Source organism: Anolis carolinensis, unplaced genomic scaffold (genome assembly GCF_035594765.1).
Source record: "Anolis carolinensis isolate JA03-04 unplaced genomic scaffold, rAnoCar3.1.pri scaffold_8, whole genome shotgun sequence".
Classification (NCBI taxonomy): domain Eukaryota; kingdom Metazoa; phylum Chordata; class Lepidosauria; order Squamata; family Dactyloidae; genus Anolis; species Anolis carolinensis.
Genome location: NW_026943819.1, coordinates 9,257,070 through 9,271,092, shown reverse-complemented (window position 1 = coordinate 9,271,092; position 14,023 = coordinate 9,257,070). Strand labels below are relative to the sequence as shown.

At 41.0% G+C, this 14,023-nt stretch overlaps 1 protein-coding gene across 1 annotated transcript in view; it reads right to left on the bottom strand.

Annotated features, from left to right (window-relative positions):
- The window catches only part of adam28 (ADAM metallopeptidase domain 28), a 54,479-nt gene extending 43,780 nt beyond the window's left edge, over window positions 1-10,699 (bottom strand). Inside the window, exons 1-3 of the mRNA XM_008119851.3 lie at window positions 9,679-10,699; window positions 570-682; window positions 152-228 (exon numbers count right to left, since the gene is read on the bottom strand). Of these exons, the coding sequence (XP_008118058.2) occupies window positions 152-228; window positions 570-682; window positions 9,679-9,730 (242 nt within the window). The 5' untranslated portion in view covers window positions 9,731-10,699. The remainder of the gene's footprint in view (window positions 1-151; window positions 229-569; window positions 683-9,678) is intronic.
- Between the last annotated feature and the right edge of the window lie 3,324 nt (window positions 10,700-14,023).

Here is a 14,023-nt window from a genome sequence, read left to right as displayed (position 1 = left end):
GGAGTGGAAGGCCAAAACATCTGGGGATCCACAGGTTGAGAACCACTGCCATAGACCCTTTGTTCCTCCTTATTAATACATTTTGCCATTTTTACCACACACTGATACTCCTTTAGCAGCATGTATCCCAGTTTTGATCTGCGAAACTTACTTGTTTTTTTCTAAGTGAAGAAGCACCTTCTCTCCTTTCATTTCGAATTCATATTGCATCGTATCGTCATACTTGTCCTGCAATTAGAAGTGGGAGAATGTGGATGAATAACTTAAAGAGATTTTTTTTAATGAAACCTAGCAACAAAGTCATTTGTAAATGCAAAACTTAGGTTCTGTTTGCTCATTATGTTTGGATTGTCACCCTACCAGGAATGCAATTCTCTTTGCCATCTCTAGTAGGAAAATGAGAAGTTTAGGTGGCATCTAAGCAAGAAATGGGAGCTTTTCACAAGAAGGTGATATAATTGTTATAGTGGGCTTTCCAAAGTGAGAGATGTATATATTAAAACCACTCTGTTTGTAGCTGGCTCTATAATGATAGGTCACATCTTGATAAAGAAGCGTATTCCTCTTACCTTCTTGTGGGAGTTCTGAATTCCTCCAACATCTCTTTTGTGCAACGCGTGAAGTTTTTGTGGGTACACAACTTCAAAATCCTTTACCGCAGACAGTTCTTTCAATGAGCTACCTTTAGGATGAAGAAAAAATGTTTTGTAAAAGGCAAACTTTTCCCGTGTTGCAACATGTTAATTTAGCAATATCCCTCTCCTACTGAAATAAAGGGCACGTGAAGATGCAGTGATATCTTCTTGCACTCCCCCCCCCCCCTAATTTTCAAGTTCAAAGTGCACAATAAATTCATGCTGCAATTGGCCAGCTTGATTAGCATAGAATGGCCTTGCAACTTCAAAGCTTGGCTGCTTCATGTCTGGGGGAATCCTTTGTTGGGATGTGTTAGCTGACCCTGATTAGCCCAGGCAGGAAGAGCCAGTCTTTGAAGCTGCAAGGCCATTCAATGCTAATCAAGGTGGCCAATTGCAGCATTCACACTTGCCTCAAGCAAGTTCTTGAAAGTTCTTGAAAAGTTCTTGAAAGAGTTCTTGAAAGAGTTCTTTCTATCATATTCCACAGTGTTCCCTCACTTATCACTGGGGTTATGTTCCAGGACCACCCGCAATAAGTGAAAATCCGCAAAGTAGGGCACTATATTTATTTTGATATTTATACATTCTTTTGGTAGTTTTACACTATTTTAAGTCTTTATCAACCAATCGTGTGTTGATAAATCACCTCCTTCTCCTTCAGTTGCTGCTTGGGATCCTTTTCTCTCCCTTTGGTTTCTCCTTCCTCCCTTCCTTAGGCTGTAAATTGTAATATTTTTTATTATTTATAATAGTCTTTTAGAGTTTATTGAAAAACCATGAAACAGCGAATCCGTGAAAAGTGAACCGCGAAGTAGTGAGGGAACACTGTAAACCCTATTTTCCAACAGACTTCCAACTTCTGAGGATGCCTGCCATAGATGTGGGTAAAACGTCAGGAGAGAATGCTTCTGGAACATGGCCATACAGCCCGGAAAACTCACAGCAACCCAAACTGCCAATGTCTCCCCTTGCTTATATGTTCTCCCTCAGTAATAATTTTTGCCAACTTGACCATAATCACAGACTGCTTTTAAAAATCACAGAATGGACTCAATACAGGTGAAACTGACATGTACAGCCCAGCCCACATCTGCATTAATTCCCAATTTATTTGCTTTCTTCATATGTGACCAAGATAAGGGAAGTTCTCTCTCTGCACCCAAGGTCTGCACCAGAAAAGCTCTGAAACTCAACAGAAGTGGGACAGAAAAGGAAACAGACTATACATGAGTAAAGCCTGATATAATAAGTTGAAAGACTGACTAATAAATTATGGTGGGAGTGGAGATAATGTAGTTAATGATTGGGTTATGAGTCACCTGCACATTATAATGATTTATTATGTGAGCTATGCTTTGTAGTCTTCTCAGTTGACTTTACCTTCAGAGGCTGGGAGCATCTTGTTTCTAAGAACCCACCACATACACACACACACACACACACATTTAAGAGTGCACGTAAAATCCAAGATCCTATATTTAGACTCCAGACTTTATCACGTCATCCTACTATTCTGTATTGTTGCAGATAATAAATACAACTATTGTGCACCTCTCTTGGGTTCACCAGTCTGTGGTTCTGCAATCAGTCTTCCACACAATCTCTGTAATGCTGCCTTCCTGCACTATTCTCTATTTATGATTATGATTATTAGTAGCAGCGGAAGCAAAATTGCACCATTCTAGCATTAGAAAACGGGTTACCCAAAGCAACCATTTTGAAAATAGCATGCAAAAGTGGGGAGAGGAGGAGAATTGCATGTACGAATACCATTTTGGCACAGAAATAGAAGAGGCCATTGCACTACAATAGGTAGTGGGAATATAATGGGATGAGGCAAGCTGGTATCACATCCAGAATCACATATAGGACCCTCACCAAAGGTAAAATTCCCGCTGCAGTGCTGGTTTGCCTGCCCCGTGTGATAAAGTCCTCAGTTATGAATGCATGCCTATCTCCATAGCTAAGACCTTCCCAAATCCTCCTGAACTGCCAGCAGTTGTTCTGAGCAAGAGATTTCGGATCTCATCACATGCAGAATCACATGATAAGACCCTCACCAAAGGTAAAATTCCCGCTGCAGTGCTGGTTTGCCTGCCTCGTGTGATAAAGTCCTCAGTTATGAATGCATGCCTATCTCCATAGCTAAGACCTTCCCAAATCCTCCTGAACTGCCAGCAGTTGTTCTGAGCAAGAGATTTCGGATCTCATCACATGCAGAATCACATGATAAGACCCTCACCAAAGGTAAAATTCCCACTGCAGTGCTGGTTTGCCTGCCTCGTGTGATAAAGTCCTCAGTTATGAATGCATGCCTATCTCCATAGCTAAGACCTTCCCAAATCCTCCTGAACTGCCAGCAGTTGTTCTGAGCAAGAGATTTCGGATCTCATCACATGCAGAATCACATGATAAGACCCTCACCAAAGGTAAAATTCCCGCTGCAGTGCTGGTTTGCCTGCCTCGTGTGATAAAGTCCTCAGTTATGAATGCATGCCTATCTCCATAGCTAAGACCTTCCCAAATCTTCCTGAACTGCCAGCAGTTGTTCTGAGCAAGAGATTTAGGATCTCATCACATGGCGAATCAGCAGGGCAGAGGACCTCATCACACGTGGGGAAACATCATGTGCAACTTTCCCCTCCGCTGACCCTGTTGTTTCAAATGGAACACGGGAAGTGTCCCGTTGTCCTGGTACAATATTGTAGAATGTTTGCTTCCCAGTTGAGCCACTGAGTGCTGTTGAAAGTGAGCCTATGTTGTCTGACTGGCGGCGTGAGAGTCCTTGGCTTGTCTGGAGCTGAAAATCAGTTGTGTGATGAAATCATTACTTTGCAGCAAGAGACTTTTTAAGCAGGTGCAGCAGAATGATATTTCCAGCCACTTCCCTCCACCAAGCTGTGATGTAACAAGGAATTGTGACTGGGGTCCTGCTTCTGATTGTCTGAGTTTCACTCACTGGGAGGAAGGAGCTGGAACTGTCATTCTGCTGTAACTCAATCTCCAGCTGAACAGATCTTCATCACTTGGAACAGCTTCCTGGAATCAAAGATGGGCATCCATAATCATGGCTCTGGCCACTATCATGAATAGCTGAATACAAAGCAATTACAAAGCTGTAATTCTAGGGGATGCCAACCTCCATTTTTAACTTCAAGCCTAAAGTTCAGTTTACGAGATTATACTGAGATTGGTGTCATGTAGAACCAGGGGCGGTTCACCCATAAGGCAATTTAGGCACTTGCCTCGGGTGCCATCGTTTGGGTGGCGAACCTGAGGTGCCTCCAAGTGCCCTAAAGCCAACTTTTTGTTGACGCGTGCTGCCGCTTCCAGCGAGGCCTCCGGGCTGCCTGGCCATGTTCCAGAAGCATTCGCTCCTGAAGTTTCGCCCACATTTATGACAGGCATCCTCAGAGGTTCTGAGGTCTGTTGGAAGCTAGGTAAGTGGGGTATATATATCTGTGGAAAGTTCAGGATGGGAGAAAGAGCTCTTGCCTGTTTGAGGCTTGTGTGAATGTTGCAATTGGTCAGCTTGATTAGCCTTGCAGATTCAAAGCCTGGCTGCTTCCTCCCTGGGGCATCCTTGGTTGGGAGGTGTTAGCTGGCCCTGATTCCTTTCTGGATTTCCCCTGTTTTCAGAGTGTTGTTCTTTATTTAGACTTTTCCTTAATTCCTCCTTATTATCCAACATTTTCGCTTATCCAACGCTTTTATTTTTCGACAATTGGTGGGCACCAAAATTCTGTTCGCCTACACTTGAAAATTACCTTGGGCCAGCCCTGTGTAGAGCACAGATAGGGAACACGTGGCTTTCTAGATGTTGTTAAATGGGATGAATTGTATGGGAGGTGGTGTGTCATGTATTTTCTAATTTTTCATTGGACTACCATAATTGGAACTAATAGCTGCACTAAAGGTTGCTTTAAATATAGTAAACAGATGTATTCTCTCTCCAATTGATTTAATAATCCGTTTCAAAACTGATTTTTGTAGCATTTGGACAGGCATTTGCTTATATTCACACTTCAGAATTCTTGCTCTGCCAAGCTCTACTCTTGTTTTGCTTGGATCATGTGTGGACATGCTTCACCCTGGCAATAGAAGTCATCCATTCATTTACAACACCTCAGACGTAACACTAGCCTCAGGCTATGAAACTTTGATACTACTGAGTAATAGACTGCCAATAACATTTCACTAGAAAAAGGAATGCAGAGACAGCTATAACTCATGGTTGCATAATTGCGAGCAAATTAGGGAGTGAATTAGACGAAAATATCACTCAGTGTAAGGAAATGTTGTAAATATGCCACAATGCAAATATACCATTGGTCGTTTGTAGGTCATCTCTGCTGAACTGTAACCTGTCAGAAGGGTCAAAATGTGTTTATCTGTGTGCCATTCTATGATGCCATATTTCCAGAAGGATAAAGACAAACTGAAATGTGTTTAGGAGAGAACAATGAAGACAATCGGTAGCATGGAGGACAATCTTCTGAACTAACATTGAAGGATTTGCGTGTGTTTGTTCTACAGAAGAGGAGCTTAAGAGAGAGCATAACAACACAAAGACTGGTCCTAGTGGATTTTGATGGGACAATCATGATTCCTTTTAAGGCTGGATGTTATTTCAGTCTATTAATTTTGCCCAGTACAAGTGCCTCGCTTAATATCTGTAGTTCACTTATCCACATTCCCCCTCCTTCCAAAACATATTCCCACCCAGAAGTGTTTGTGGTTCTAGAGACAGGAACGAACAAAATACATTCATCAATTCTGTATTCACTATCTACAGCTTAAAAATATATATTTTAAAAAATCCAAAAAGCAAACCTCGGTCTTAGCATATCATTTTACCATATCATTTTATATAATGGGATTTGAGCATCCAAGAGTTTCCCACCAGGGTTTGTTTAAAAACAAAACAAAAGGAATTACTGTATATACTCGAGTATAAGCCTAGTTTTTCAGCCGTTTTTTAGGGCTGGAAAAGCTCCTCTTGGCTTATACTTGAGTGAGGGTCCTGGCTGGCTTATATTCGGGTCAGCTTATACTCAAGTATATAGGTAATCAGAGTTGGACAGTCTTATCTTATTAAAGTCTTATTATTATCTTAAATTACTATTTTATGTAAACATCCAGGAGCCTCCGGTGGCCTAGGGGATAAAAGCCTTGTGACTTGAAGGTTGGGTTGCTGACCTGAAGGCTGCCAGGTTCGAATCCCACCCGGGGAGAGTGCGAATGAGCTCCCTCTATCAGCTCCAGCTCCATGCGGGGACATGAGAGAAGCCTCCCACAAGGATGGTAAAACATCAAAACATCCGGGCGTCCCCTGGGCAACGTCCTTGCAGACGACCAATTCTCTCACTCCAGAAGCAACTCCAGTTGCTCCTGACACGAAAAAAAATGTAAACATCCAAAAACATTTAACTTGTTGATGCCTCAAATAATGTAATTTCATTAGTATCTATTTTTATTTTTATTTTTGAAATTTGCCAGTAGCTGCTGCATTTCCCACCCTCTTGTCTTATACTAGAGTCAATAGATTTTCTCAGTTTTGTGGTAAAATTAGGTGCCTTGGCTTATATTCAGGTCGGCTTATACTCGAGTATATACAGTAACTCCCCAAACTACAATAAAAACTAAACAGCAAATTCCGTTTGTCTTTCTTCCCATTTTCTTTTTGCATGACTAAGAGGCTATTTTTTTTTAAAAAAATGGATTGTTTTGTCTGCGTGGGTAGGCAGCAACCTATTTTGAGCCTGCCAACTTGAAGGCAAGTTATTCAAGAGTAGAACAGCAGAACAGAACATGCCAATAGCAAGGAGACAACTTGATTTGCACAGTACACGATGTGGGTTGGGCTGCTGCACTACAAGCTTTTGAAGGATGTAGCCAGAGCGATCACACACTTCCACCTATGAAATGAACCATTGTTGCTGTGTGCTTCTGTTTTAGCTGTTTTCTGCTGATACTGAAAGTAGGACTTGGGGCACATCTACACTGACCTGTGATCCCAAGGCGGGTGAGAATGAGCTCCATGGTGGCTGCATAATGCATGGAGCTGATTCCGGTTAACAAAAGTGGTGGGCTTTGTTAACATGCTTCAAGGCCATGCTAACTCAAATCAGCCCAATCTATCTAGAGCCTAAGCAATTTGGTTGGTTCCAAGATGGAATGGATGCACCTGTTTACATAGCCATCCCATGTTCCCTAGGCTTGGATGGTCTGAAGCTATAGGAGGGCACTCATTGTCTTCCTCCTTGTTGCGACTCAGCTGGAACCTCAGAGTGACTGATGGGGATTATGAGATTCAGGTTCAAAATTACTCTGATGGGGATTATGGGATTCAGGTTCAGAGTGTCCCTGTTGTAGAAAATGAGGAACAGAGAGTTTTTCCCACAGCAGGGAATGATGTTGATGGTACTAAAACTAGCCAGGTGCAAATTGACTCAGAAAAGGAGGACAGTTCTCAGTCTGATAGCAAGCAGGCAGACGCTAATGAGCAGGTTGACCTTGATGGAACGGAATCTCTAGATCGAGCTGACTGTTTGGAATTCTGGGTTCGAAGGAGTGTGAGAATAGCAAATAAGGAGGAGGTCAGAGGCCAAAGAAATGCTTTCATGCTTTGCAAAGTATGTTTGGAGACAAATCTTTGTCAAAGCAACTTCTCGCTCAAGCCAAGAAGCAAGCTCTCATTTTCCTGGATTATCTTGCAGCCTTTGTGTGTTCATGTTCATGGGACTTTGTCATGCTCTAATGGGACTTAGTTTATTCCTTCTGATTTCTTGGATTATTCTCTAAAGCCTTGTTTTGTAAAAATCTTTTGGAACTTTACTTTTGCTTTTAAAGAACTATTTATTTTCTATTTCCTAATAAACTACAAAAGACTTCAACCTGTGTGCAGCCTGGTGTATATAGCAAGGTGAAACTAACCTGAGGTGCAACACTCCTTTTCTTGTCATAGCAGTGGCTCTTGAGTATGGCATGGCTACTGCCAGTTGTTCCTTGCCTCAAGTAGCATTGTCAGGTGCACAAGTAGAGAAGGGAGAGGAGAAAGGAGAGGGCAAAGACTGACAGACACTAGCCATGTTGCACCCACTGGCCACTGCAACGATGACAACAGGAGGGGGATAGTAAGGGTTCACTGCCATTATATGTTCAGGACTAGGGGTGTGTGACTTGGCAAAAAAGTGCCGTTTTTGGTCACATTTTGGGCTGCCCTCCTATCTTGTTTACCAGGAAATTCCCAATAAATCTTTAAAGGATAATTTCTCAGTCATTTTTAGGTCTATCAGACTGAAACTCACCTCACTTGTAGGCTGCAAGCTTGTCAAGTTTCAGAATGTTTCACCAATCCACTGATTTTGGGGAAAATTTTAAAGTTTTTACCATAACTTTTTTTTTAAAAAACCCCACAAGCCGGAAGGCTCAAATCCCCTGAATATGATACAGCGAAACAGCATCGTGCACACCCCTAATCGGGACTCATTCTCACCTCTGCAGTTGTCTCAGCTCATACCATTTTCAAAAAATGTAAGTCTTAAACAGAATGGTAAAGATTCAAAACAGATCTATCCAACACAAGATGACAACGTTTTGCAAAGTGATGTTTTTGGACTATAATTTCCCACACTTTTAGCCATGTTTCTGGGGAATTCTGAGAGCTGTTGTCCAAAAGTATAACTTTGTAAAAAGAGAGCAACCTCAGCAATATACAAATCTGACTTCTGGAACTGTCTATGTGACTGGTCACCTTTTTGAACGGAAACTCCCAGCATTTGTGATAGCTGGGGGATCTGGGAGCGGCTGTCTCAAAATGTAACTTTGCACAAAGAAAGCAACCATAGCCATGGCAGGGTACAAACAAAAAAAGTATTAATAATAATAATAATAATAATAATAATAATAATAATAATAAGTCATAATAAAAATTCACTCTAGATACGATTCTTCCTTATTATTGGACATATTCCTCTTCTCAGCCTGCTGAGAAATACCAGAGCTTGCACAAACAGGCCTTTGCAGGTACATGGATATGTGGCTACGGATGAGCACACAAATACAGACGTAGAGGAATATGCATGCAAACACAAATGAGCACTGGTACATGGAAAGAAGGAAAGAAAAACAGAGGCAAGCATATACATGACTGCACAAAGGACGTGTACTTGGATGTCCACACTTGTATTCTTCCATGCATGAACATGGATAGAGTGGCAGATATATTATAATAGAAAAGTATATAGATTTTAACTTCCATGAACAGAAAACTTTGCATTAGTAAGAGCAAGTGGAGTCAAAAAGACTCAAGTGCTCTTTATTTAATATCTGCAATTAAATCAGCCAAAATCGTGCATCCACTACTTAGGGTGTGTCCACACTATAAAATGAATATAGTTTGGCACCACTTGAATTACCATGGCTCAATACTCCATAATCATGGGAGATGTAGTTTTGCAAGGACTTTAGCTTCTTGGCCTCAAACTGCATTGATTCTATAGTGTAGATGCACCCTAAATAGCCATCATGACTGTGAAACAGTTACTAGTGTCACTGTTCTGTAAGTGTTTGCATTTGTGATTTATTTAGCGAAGTAGATAGACTATACAAAATTCTGTCCAATAATACTAATGCCCAAGTCTCTCTATATTATATACATTTATTTGTGTGACTCATATTGGAACCATTCGTTTCAACATTTTCTTATCTGTTAAAATTTTACTTCCATGCAATTTCTTCCAAGAAACTGTCACTCCCGCATTCCCTGATAGAATAGTTGTACTCCTTTAAAACACTTTCATCTATTCAATCTGACACTCCAAAAATTTTCCACCCAATATTTTTTTACCCACTGAATAATATGCAATATCAAGAAAATAACTCATTTATTAACCCAGATAAAGTGTTGAATAGCAACTGTTGAAACCGATACCCGGCAGGTATTTGTTAATCATTGAAAACTATAGGAACAAATCAGGTGCAGCATCTGGAGTACTGATAGAAAGTGATTTTCCCACTTTAAAAAAAGGTGTCTTACCTTGATGCTGGAAAAGCACGAAGCACAAAGCCAGAAGGAGTGCTTTGATCATTTTGGGTGGGTTTCGTCAAGCCAACAAGGTAGACTTTCGCTTTCACGGCCGTAGGAACCGACCTGCGCTGTTCTCCCTTTGAGTGAGAAGCGAGGAATGAATCAGTCGGTTTTATTCTTGTTCTTATATGAGGAAGTATTTACAAAAGGAGTTGCACAACTTCCAATTTGCAACTTTGGGGCAGGACTTGGAGCTGACTCTCCGCTGCCACTCAAAAGGTGATTTCCTTGCAAAGTATTTCCCAAAGCTGGGAATTAGTTGGCTGGGTCTAAGGTGTACTTTGGCCCTGAGACTAACGCGAGTGTATCTTCCTTATTTATGTTCCTTTTTTTAGTGGAAGGAGGTTTTGAAAATCGAGAAAAATGAGGGACAGGACAGGTAAAGGGGGCCAGTTCCTAGGACATTCTGAGAAAGACTTAAATCAAAATAAAGCAGTGCTTATTGATATTATCAGTACTTATTGACTTAGAAAATTCATATAGTGAAGACACTTGTGACAATTTAAGGACTACAGTATCACATTCAAATTTGGCCAAGATAATACCTATTGTTTATTTATTTATTTATAGTATTTCTATTCCACCCTTCTCACCCCAAAGGGGACTCAGGGCGGATCACAGAAAACACATACATGGCAAATATTCTATGCCGTTTATACATGGACAAGACAGACAATTGTACATAGATAGAGGAATATATAGGGTTTTTCCCATCTTCGGCATCTTGGAGACTTGTGCTTGATTTCAGCCATGGGGATGGAGGGTACTGTTCCTCCACCTCCATACTTTTAAGTGGTACCTATTTATCTACTCACATTTTGCTTTCAAACTGCATTTCTACCTAGGAGCTCACCCCGACCCGGGCTTCTAACTGTCATCCTATTCATTCTCTGCCATCCCACTTATACATCTGCTTTACATTGGTTCCATACTGCAGCAGAGCAGTTTACTCTGGATTATTTGGGAAAGCGTTTGATGCAACCTGAGGACAAAGTGCAAAAATAATTGATGTCTCAATTAATTTGGAAAGGAGAGAGGAGAAAAAAGGCAGAATCTTGTCCTTCCCAGTTGACCCAGGCCCTATCTAAACTGCCATATAAAATCCAGATGGTCTGTTTTGAACTGGATTATATTAGTCTGCACTGCCATATAATCCAGTTCAAAGTGGATAATCTCTCCACATGTGGTGGACTTGCGACAAGGTGAAAAATTCTTGGAAAGATATCCATGAGATTATTCAAAACGTTTTAAATATCAAGTGCCAATCCAGACCAGAACATTTTCTTTTAGGAATTACTGAATTGAAGTTAAATGAAAACGAGGAACTATTACTTAATTATATGACAATAGCAGCAAGGATTACATATGCGACGTATTGGAGGCAGGAGAAGATACTGGCTATAGAGGAGTGGCTAATCAAATTAATGGAAATTAAAAATATGGATATACTAACATATATCATAACCAAACATCAAGACGTACCAGAGAAAAGTACAGACTGGAAACCCTTATTAGACTATATTAGGAAAGAGAAGAAAATGATAATAATATAAAGGCAACCAAATCTGATTAAACATTGACGGGAATTCTTGTTAATATAGAGAAGTGAACTTTCAAACAGAAGATAATCAAAATAGAAGGTTCTTGCCTTTTTTTTTCCTTCTCCGCTACAAATGGTATAGATGAGGATGGAAGTCAAATAAAGGCTATTTTTTTTCTATTTTTTTTCTTTTTTCCTCTTTTTGATTCCCTCTTTCTTCTTTATATTTCCTACTTTCCTATAAACTTCCAATGTTCTCCCACTTTTACTGTAATTCTAGGAAAATCTAAATAAAATTAATAATAAACAAAGCGGATAATCTGGATTTTATATGGTAGTGTAGATGATGCTTTAGGCAAAAGTAAACTGATTCAGTCGCTCCAAGCTTTTGTGTTCCTCCTCATTGACAGTTTCTGCCATCTAAAGGCCCTTCCACATAGCCAGAATATAAAGGCAGAAAAATCCCATAATATCTGCTTTGAACTGGGCTATCTGAGTCGACGCTGCCATATATCCCAGTTCATAGCAGATAATGTGGAATTTTATTCAGCTGTGTGGAAGGGGCCTTAACCACACACTCATACGATTACCGTATTCATCCCAATTTTCATCTGTGAAATATCGAAAGCATGAAAAATTGCTGGGGTATTGATTCAAGGCTGTATAAGTAAAGTAAAGGTTTTCCCCCGATGTTAAGTCCAGTCATGTCTGACTCTGGGGGTTGGTGCTCATCTCCATTTCTAAGCCAAAGAGCCGACGTTGTCCATAGACACCTCCAAGGTCATGTGGCTGGTATGACTGCATGGAGCGCCATTACCTTCCCGCCGGAGCGGTAACTATTGTGATGACTCATGGGCCATGTAGTCCCGTTCCTAGTACTGTTGTGACAGATGAAGAGGAAAACTTGGGTTTCCCACCGTTTCTGCCGGATTTGGAGCCCTTGCAGCTGCAAGATGTTTGCCCACAAGAAGTCAGGCAAACAAGCCTTGAGCAGAAATCTCCCCCATTTTCTCGCCGCCTTTATTATAATCAAGATAGAAGCGCTCGGGAGGCGACTCGCAGGAGCACCAGGATTGCTGCCAGACAATTAGATGATTAAGTCTGTTTCCCTTGGGAAAGTTTAAGGAGTCCTGCATCTGGACACAGAATAGGTTTCGTTTCTTGTTCCCCAGAGAAAGTGTTCTTTGGCGGGAAAACAAGATCCTATATAGGTGTTTGGCCACTAGGATTCCATGCGGAGTCAATTCGTCAGCTCGTGGAGTGAGATCGTGTGTAGACTTCGTACTCCAGTTCCCAGCTCCTGAATCAAGTTCCCAGCCCTGCCTTGTTCCACGGATTTCTATGGACTCAGTTCTTGTTCCACGATTGCCTTGTTTCAAGTTGGACCTTGCCAAGTCTCAAGTCTTGCCTTGCCTTGCGTTTTAAACCACGGACCCTGTTTCTCGGATTCCAGCCTTGTTTTCCTTTCCTTCGGATTTACCTTAAGCCTCAAAGACTATGGACAGTTCCCCACACTATTGCTTGCCAAATAGTGTGTGTTTATAAGTGGATTATAACTTTGGACTTTAATATCATATATTGGACATTGTTTTCCTGGACTATATTTGACCTTTCCTGAAAGGTCTACTTCTGAACTATATTCTACACTTGTTTTTATTGACTTTATATATTTCTTTAATAAAGATATTAGATAGATTCTGGCCTCTGCGTATGGTTATTGGTGCTCTGCAGCCTGGGTCCTGACAACTATTGATCTACTCACATTGGCATGTTTTCGAACTGCTAGGTTGGCAGAAGCTGGAGCTAACAGCGGGCGCTCACTCCACTCCCGGGATTTGAACCTGGGACCTTTCGGTCTGCAAGTTCAGCAGCTCAGTGTTTTAACACACTTTGCCACCAGGGCGAAGTATGCAACTAACAAAATGGGTACTGTTCCATTATCTGGCTGGATGCCACAAGGGGGTGCTAGAGAGAGAAGGATAGTCTATTTTATGGGGGTGGAGGATGGGTTGAAGGAGTAAAACCATTTCCCCCTGTTTTCCTCTTATTCTCATCACCCATGTACCCATCTAGGAAACAACCTCCATTTATGATATGGAAAGTGGGGGGGGGGGGGGGGGATAACCAGGAAAAACTGGGGAAATTGTTTTCTTCCTTCAGTTCCCGCCACCCTATAAAATGGACTATCCTTCTCTCTCTAGCACCCCTTAGTGGCCTCTGCCCGAATAACGGAACAATATCACAAAGGGATATCCACCTGTCATGTGCTATCATATTGTCATATTGATTCCACAATAAATGGGGTAATAATCTCATGTATTGTAGAATATAATCTACAAATGGTGGAGAGGGCTCCCTTTATTAATTTCAAATCCGCCATAAATAAGGCCCCTTCTATACTGCCATATAAAGCAGATTATCAAAGCATATAATCCACATTATCTACTTTGAATTGGGTTACATGAGTCCGCACTGCCGTGTAATCCAGTTCAAAGCATATAATCTGGATTTTATATGGCAGTGTAGAAGGGGCCTGGGGTATTGTGAGATCTTTATTGTGTGAGCATTAAGATCAGAGCAACAATCAAATTTAATATGTGTGAGGCTCTACAAATGGAAGAGTGAGGTAATAATCACTTTTGTTGTGGAATATGGTCTACAAATGGTAGGCATATCTCACTTAATCAGTGGTAAATCAACCTTAAATAAGATACCATAAGATCTTTGTTGTATGTACAGTAGAGTCTCACTTAT